Raw genomic sequence first — 8,465 nt, forward strand, 5'->3', positions numbered from 1 at the left:
GTCAGATCATTATTATCTAAGTGTCCATTTCTCACATCCTTTATATCATAGAATCCCTACAGTGAAGGAGGCCATTCAGCCCATTGAGTCTGCACACAACAATCCCACCCAGGCCTTATCTCTGTAACCGCAAATATTTACCCTGCTAATTCTCCGACACAAAGAGGCAATTTAGCCTGGCTGATCCACAAAAACCCGCACATCTCTGGAGATTCTAGCACCTTTTCTACTCTCAATATAAGGTCTGTAGTCCCCCGTTTTCTCTTTCCCTCCCGTCTCCAATAATCGAGTGATATTTGCTACAGTTCAATCTGTGGAACCCATTCCAGAATCTACACAATTTTGGAAGATGATCACCGATACAACCCTTATTTCCAGGGATACTTCCAACATTCTGGGATGAATATCCTAGGATTTAGCATCCTGCTATCCCATTAATTTCTCCAATACAACCTTCTGACTAATATCAATTCCTCAGGGGTGGTGAGAGGGTCATTGCTGTGGGTGTAAGTGGGGTGTGAGGGGAATGCAGACCCTCCCTCTCCCGGGGCTGACCCCCCCACCCGCGCGGCTCGATCCCGCCTCCCATCCCAGTGCCCGCCCCCGTGCGTGTTCCCGCCGCCCCCCGCGTGCCTGCGCGGCGCGTCACTCCGTCAGCTGGAGCGCGCCCGGGGGGGGGGGGAGCGGCCACGTCCAGATCGCGGCTGCCGGAGAGTTCGCTCCGTCCCTGGGGTCGGACACACAGAGCAGCGCCTGGCGGCCCCGGCCCCTCGCAGGTACGGCAGCGGCGGCAGCTCGGGGGCGCTCGCTGTGTCCCGGGCCCGGGGAAAGCGCGCTCCGGGCCGGCCCCGCGCTCTTTGCGCGGGAGGGAAACGGGCCTTGAACCCGCGCTCTGGACTGCAGCCTCCAGCCAGCCTCGCCAGCGAGCTCCGGGGCCGCGGAAGGCGGGCGCCCCCGACAGGATGGGCGGCGGAAACGGGCGGGGGCGCGGTGGCGGCGGGAACGGGCAGGGGGGAGGGGGAGGGGGAGGGGGGGGTGGCGCGGCGGCGGGAATGAGTCGGGGGCGCAACAGGAAGGGGCGGCGGTGACGGGATCGGGCGGGCGCGGCCCGGCGGCTGAGGGCTTCTCTCCCGCTCCGACTGAGATCAGCGGGAGGGAAAACAAGCTGGCGCTGTTCATTTGTTGATTCAGTTTAAAAATAATCGTGTTTTATGTACTTCAAGAATTCAAATCCCGCTCTGGATTTTCCTGTCTGATCGAATGAAAAAATATATATTACAAAATAGTGTTTGGACACCAAGATTAAACCGGAATCAGTGATTTCTGATATAAACATCCCATTATTCCGGTCACGGAACGAAATGTGTCTCGTACCGATTTATGAATTACTCTCGGCCCGAAATGGTTTCATCTGAAATCCGAAACAACCCGGCGGGAGCGCGCGCGTGCGCGGCCCCGAGGCGGGAGGCGCGCCGCCCGGGAGGTGGCGGCAGAGGCGGGCCGCTGGGCTGCAGCGCGCAGTGGGGGAGGGGAGCAGCTCTAATCCACATGACTCTGATGTACAGTGAGAGCCCTCCAGGGGACTCAGACACTACCAAATAAATCACCAACAAGTGTGTAGCTGAAGAGAGTTCACAGAATCCTCACAGTGCAGGAGAAGGCCATTTGGGCCATCCAGCCTGTACCAAGCACAATCCCACCTGGATCCTATCCCCATAACCCCACATATTTACCTTGCTCATCCCCCTGACACTCAGTGGCAATTTAGCAATTGACCAATCATCCTAATCTGCACATCTTTTGAAGTGTAGGAGGAAACCCTTGAAGACATGGGGCGAACGTGCAAAGTCCACCCAGACAGTGGTGACCTGAGGTTAGACTGGAACCCGGCTCTCTGGTGCTGTGAGGCAGCCGTGCTTGCCGCTGTGCCAGCCCACGAGATTCAAAATGAAGTCAGGATGAGAAGGATGGGCACCTCCTGGAAGAAGTAATGGGAGGCAAAATTTGCAGTTCAATAGTAGAATTAGGACTATATGAAGCCAAGAATAAAGCAGATTGATTCAATATGGGATGTTATAGAGAGCAGAAGTAAGTCATATTAAAATATCCAAGTTTAGATGCCTCTTCTTTCAAGAACCATGACTGATGCTGCCCAATTTAGTTTTAAGATGTCACATTCTAAATGTATCTTGTTTATTAGCTATATGTAAAAACTTCAATTACTTTGTTCCTTTTTTTGCCAGTTGGCTTACAGTGCAAAATGGGTGAAGTCGTTAAATACATCGATGATGAACATAAAAATGCATTTCTGAAGACGCTGAACGAACAGCGGTTAGAAGGAGAGTTCTGTGACATAGCCATTGTGGTGGAAGATGTTAAGTTCCGGGCACACAGATGTGTTTTGGCAGCCTGCAGCACTTACTTTAAGAAGCTGTTTAAAAAACTGGAGGTAGATAGTTCTTCAGTGATTGAGATTGATTTTTTGCGTTCAGATATATTTGAAGAAGTGCTGAATTATATGTACACTTCCAAAATCTCCGTGAAGAGAGAAGATGTGAACCTGATGATGTCTTCTGGACAAATCCTCGGGATAAAATTTTTAGACAAACTGTGTACTCAAAAGCGTGATGTGTCTCCTCAACAGAATGCAGTTCGTCGCAAAAGCCGATACCCGTACAGCATAAGTGCAAAAATCCATCGGCCCTCAGTAAATAGCACTGACGAGGAAATAGAGGAAATTGGAGATCAACTTGAAGCCCAGTCAGAAGAGGCAATAGAAGAAACCGTACCGAATCAGGATGATGGGAAGTCCCAAGCTAACGGCCTTCGGGTTCAGGAAGCTATCTTAAAAGAACTTGGAAGTGAGGAAGTGCGTAAAGTCAATTGCTTTGCATCAGAAGTGGAAACCATTGAGACAACTGAGCCGAAGGATGTGACTCCCCAGCCACCTCCAACTATTGCTTTCAATGACAGCATGAGTGGAGTCAAGGAAGAACAGCCACCTGGCTGGACGGCAAGCACTGATGTGAAATTTGAATATTTGCTGTATGGGGACAGGGAACAGTTCAGTTGTCAGACCTGTGGCAAGTCTTTCACCGATGAAACACGTTTGAGGAAGCATGAGAAGCTGCATTCTGCTGACCGGCCATTTGTGTGCGATATCTGCTCAAAGGCCTTCACCACACAAGCTCACTTGAAAGAACATCTCAAAATTCACACAGGTTTCAAACCTTATGGGTGTGATGTGTGTGGAAAGTCTTTCATTCGAGCACCTGACCTAAAGAAACACGAGCGAGTCCATAGTAATGAAAGACCCTTTGCGTGCCACATGTGTGACAAAGCCTTCAAGCACAAGTCTCACCTGAAAGATCATGAGCGGAGGCACCGAGGTGAAAAGCCATTTGTTTGTGGTTCCTGTACTAAAGCTTTTGCCAAAGCTTCAGATCTAAAGAGGCATGAAAACAATATGCACAGTGAACGCAAACAAGTGCCTACAAGTGTGATTGCCAGTGAAACCGAGCAGTTGCAAGCTGCTGCAATGGCAGCTGAAACAGAGCAAAACCTGGAAAGTATAGCCTGTAGTTGAAGCTAAATTAATGCTAGTTTCCCCATTTCTCTTGTTTCTGTAAAGGGTTTCTATCAAACATAGATGACTGAATTAATAAACATGACCCTTGTGTATTTTTGCCTTCAAGTTGTTCCTTTTCATAATTTTTATGAAGAATCCTTTTTTCTGTGTGTATAATATATTTAGGATAAATTGTTGCACTGTATAAGGAATTAATAGGGTTGGCCATTTGGGATAGCAAGATAAATTATGGAATTGAACATTTCAGATGTTTAGTATTTTAATCCTTGTATGGTGCAATAATGTATTTATGGCATATTTTGAGTGATGTTACAGTTTTAAAGATGAAGTTTTTTAATGTTTTGGCCTGCCACTGCAGACGTTTTGATTATATTCAGTGATAGCAAATGAGTCACTAGGTTCAAAACCCTTTAAGAATAAGATCAAAGTATTTTTTATACCCATTCTTTTGGATAGACACCTGCCCATAGATATGTTGCTAATTTAGTTGGTGCAATTTTATGCCTAATTTTTAAGCATTCTTAAGAGAAAAGAACTACTGCTGTTGTTTTTGTACCACTATTTATTTTAAATAAGTTTCTTTAAGGGAAGCAAAGATGATTTTTGTATAGCCTATATCACATGTTATATCACCTTATACCAGCTAATGCTGCAGGATGCATACATTGTGATATACGCAGATTCCTTTGTACCACATATTCTATAATGGTAAAATAACATAATTATCAATGTTTAGTGTTCTTAACACACAATATGATGTAATAAGATATATTTGCATACTGTAGCTCCCTTGTTGAATTGAAGCTTGAGTTGCGGACTTCAACAAATAACAATAGACCTTGGCAACAGCAAAGCTTCTTACTCAAACAAGATACTTGCCACATCCCTAAAAAAGTTTTGGAACAAGATCTGGATCGCCAGCAACTTAACAATGGAGCAATGCTACTTTTTTGCCTGCACTTAAGAAATCTCTCCTTAAAGAAGTCGTCTGATTATTCTTATAGTAAAATTAAGTAGATATTTGTCTGTAAATATTTTAAATTAAAAATGAAATAATTGTAAAATTTACTGTTAGATTTGACTTCAGATTAAGTTCTTTTGCCCAGCTCAAAGTTTAGAAAATAATAAAATTTTCATACATATGCATTTTTGAGTAGCCTATGTAACATGTTGGTCTTACATTATACCAACTAATGGTGTAGGTCATATATATCAAAGTGCTTTCACCCTAGTCTGTGCCAGTGTCTGCATCCATGTGTCAAGCCAGTAGTGATATATAAACAATGTGCTTACAAATTAGTTATCAGTGTTTTGATATGAATGTTTTGTGATTGACATGTATAAACTTGAATTGGGTCATTTGAACATATTTTGTTTTCAGTTTCATAATTGGTTTGATCAGTGTTAGACTAAAATTAACTTGCCTTTCTCAGAACATTTACTATTGTCTGAAAAAAGTCTTCTGCGAATTAAAATATAAACATTTTAGAAAAACATGTCACTGACTTTTTCTTCCCCTTTCAAAACATATATTTAGCATTTTTATTAATTTATTACTGTTGTCATAATATCCCCATCAACATTCTGGAGGAATCACACACTAGATACGAGAACATGTCAGAGGCAGCCTTTTCTGTGGGGAGTGACTCACCTGCCAACTCCTATACCTGCAAGAAATATGTGAGAAATGTGATGAAATGTTCTCCACTTTGTGAATGAGTAAAATTCCAGCAACACTCAAATAGCTCAACGTTATCCAGGACAAAGCAGTCAGCTTGATCAACACCCTATTCTCCCTCCAATCCTGTAATTGCAGTGTGTACCATTTCTCAAATCTCTTCCAGCTTGAAGGACAAGAGCAGCGGATAGATGCAAACACCATCACATCCAGGTCATATCATCTTGACCTGGACATATATTGCTATTTTTACAGCATTGCTTGATCAAAATCCTGGAACTCTGAACCTAATGCTATAAGAGTAAGTTCACCACACAGTGAAAAAGCCACCAACTTCTCAAAGGTAGATAGGGATGAGCGCAAGGAAGAAAACAAGAAATTTGGGTGCACAGATCAGAGTTTTCTGTCCATTAAGTAGTGCAAATCCTGCCAGATTTGTTGATGTCCCTATTTGAATTGCTGATACTGTGCTTCCAGTGTGAATATTACTGTATTGGGAATGCCAATTTGTAAAAACCTATCTTATGCATTGGACTGAGTTTCCTTATGATCTACTTGGAAATATGTAGCAAGGGTTCAGCCAATAAGTTCAGTTGGTGCTGTGTCCAGACATTGGAAATTTAATGGAATGGTTACCACTTTATTTCCCCGCCACAAATTTCTTATCTCTTGAATGCGTTGACAGTTGCTGGATACAGTTCTATGGTTATGCACAAAGTCCAGTACCAAACGGTCATTTATTTATGTTGTACTTTTAATTGTTGGATGGTGCGAGAATATGGAGTTGAGGAAGAAGATCTACTATGATCTTACTGAATGGTGGAGCACAGGGTACATTTCCTTTCAGCATTTTTCCCCTTGTGCTTAGTTAGTTTGTCTATATTTGGACCAGGGCGAGAATGAGACCAGGAGCTGGTTATTGCTGTGTAAGTGCTGCTTGATAGTAGCACTGCAGAGTTTTGATGTGTTGTGTGATTACTTAGCTCTGTCTATTGCACTGTTTTAGCGTTTAAGCAGTCTTGACTTATAGCTTCATCAGGTTGACCCCTTTTTGGGTATGCCTTCAATAGCAGGTGGACTGGGAAAATCAGATAGGTAGTGACCCCAAGAAAAGAAATTTGTGGAATGTCTTAAGTTTTTTTTTTGGAGCACTTGTGACAGAGCCTACTAGGAACAGGCAACTCTGGATTTGGTGATGTGTAATGAGGCAGACTTGACTAGGGAACTTAAGGTGAAGGAACCCTCAGGGAGCAGTGATATGATAGAATTTAACCTGCAATTTGAGAGGGAGAAATTGGAATCAGATGTAATGGAATTACAATTAAATAAAGGTAATTACAAAAGACATGAGGGAGGAGCTGGCCAGAGTTGATTGGAAAGGGAGCCTAGCAGGGAAGACAATGGAACAGCAATGGCAGGAGATTTTGGGGGATATTCAGGAGGCACGACAGAAATTCATCCCAAAGAGAGGAGGATACATGCTAAGGGGAGGACAAGACGTCCATAGCTGATGAGGGAAGTCAGGGACAGTGTAAAAGCAAAAGAAAAAGCCTACAAAAGTAGCAAGGATTATTGGGAAGCCTTTAAAAGTGAGCAGAGGACAACTAAAGCAATAAGGGGGAGAAGATGAAATATGAGTAAGCTAGCTAGTAATATAAAAGAAGATAGACATTTTTTCAATATATGAAAGGTAAGAAGCAAAAATAGACATTGGACTACTGGAAAATGAGGCTGGAGAAGTAATAATAGGAAACAAAGAAAGGGCAGAGGAACTGAATAGTTACTTTGCATCAGTCTTCAAGGTGGAAGACACCAGTGGGATGCCAGAGCTCCAGAAGAATCTGGGTACGAGTGAGTGTAGTGGCTGTCACTAAGGAGAAGGTTCTGGGGAAACTTAAAGGTTTCAAGATGGATAGATCACCTGGACATGATGGACTACATCCCAGAGTTCTAAAAGAGAAAGCTGAGGAAATTGTGGGGGCATTGGTGGTGATCTTTCAGGAATCACTGGAGGCAGGGAGGGTCCCAGAGGACTGGAAAGTAGCTAATGTAACACCTGGGTTTAAGAAGGGAGGGAGGCATCAGACGGGAAATTGTAGGCCAGCTAACCTGACTTTGGTCATTTGCAAGATTTTAGAGTCCATTATTAAAGATGAGATCGGGAAATACTTGGAAGTACGTGATAAAATAGGACTGAGTCAGCAGCACAGTTTCACCAAAGGGAGGTCCTGTCTGACAAATCTGTTTGAGTTCTTTGAGGAGGTAACAAGGAAGTTAAATAAAGGAGAACCAGTGGATGTGATTTATTTAGATTTCCAAAAGACCTTTGACAAGGTGCCGCGCAGGAAACTTAAATAAGAGTCCATGGTGTTAAGGGTAAGATCCTGGCATGGATGGAGGATTGGCTGACTGTCAGAAGGCAGAGAGTGGGGATAAAGGACTCCCCAGGATGGTAACCAGTGACTGTGGTAGTGTCCCTCAGGGGTCTGTGCTGGGACCACTTTTCACAATATACATTAACGATTTGGAAGAAGGAACTGAAGCACTGTTGTTAAGTTTGCAGATGATACAAAGATATGTTGAGGGACAGGTAGTCTCTCTAAGTGACCTGCAGAAGGACTTGGACAGGTTAGGAGATGGGCAAAGAAGTGGCAGAAGGAATTCAATGGTGAAGTGTGAGGTTATGCATTTTGGAAGGAGGAATGTAAAGGGACTTGGTAATCCGTGTTCAAGATTCTCTTAAGGTTAACATGCAGGCTCAGTCGGCAGTTTGGAAGGCAAATGCAATGTTAGTATTCGTATTGAGAGGGCTAGAATACAAGAGCAGGGATGTATTTCTGAGGCTGTATAAGGCCTCATTTGGAGTATTGTGTGCAGTTTTGGGCCCCATATCTAAGGAAGGATGTGCTGGCCTTGGAACAGGTCCAGAGGAGGTTCACAAGAATGATCCCTAGAATGAAGAGCTTGTCATATGAGGAACAGTTGAAGACCCTGGGTCTGTACATGTTGGAGTTTAGAAGGATGGGGGGGATCTTATTGAAACTTACAGGATACTGCGAGGCCTGGATAGAGTGAACGTGGAGAGGATGTTTCCACTTGTAGGAAAAACTAGAACTACAGGGCACAACCTCAGGCTAAAGGGACGATCCTTTAAAACAGATGAGGAATTTCTTCAGCCAGGAAGTGGTGAATCTATGC

The 8,465-nt window shown here is 43.9% G+C and overlaps 1 protein-coding gene across 1 annotated transcript; it reads left to right on the forward strand.

Moving 5' to 3' along the window:
* Nucleotides 1–679: 679 nt before the first annotated feature.
* Nucleotides 680–5,052, forward strand: zbtb14 (zinc finger and BTB domain containing 14). Its single transcript, XM_080194036.1, has 2 exons — nt 680–776; nt 2,244–5,052. The coding sequence occupies exon 2, from the start codon at nt 2,261–2,263 to the stop codon at nt 3,584–3,586; it is 1,326 nt and encodes a 441-aa protein (XP_080050162.1). The 5' UTR covers nt 680–776; nt 2,244–2,260; the 3' UTR covers nt 3,587–5,052.
* The last annotated feature ends 3,413 nt before the right edge of the window (nt 5,053–8,465 follow it).

This window comes from Carcharhinus amblyrhynchos, chromosome 8 (genome assembly GCF_965287045.1).
Source record: "Carcharhinus amblyrhynchos chromosome 8, sCarAmb.v2.hapA, whole genome shotgun sequence".
NCBI classification, from domain to species: domain Eukaryota; kingdom Metazoa; phylum Chordata; class Chondrichthyes; order Carcharhiniformes; family Carcharhinidae; genus Carcharhinus; species Carcharhinus amblyrhynchos.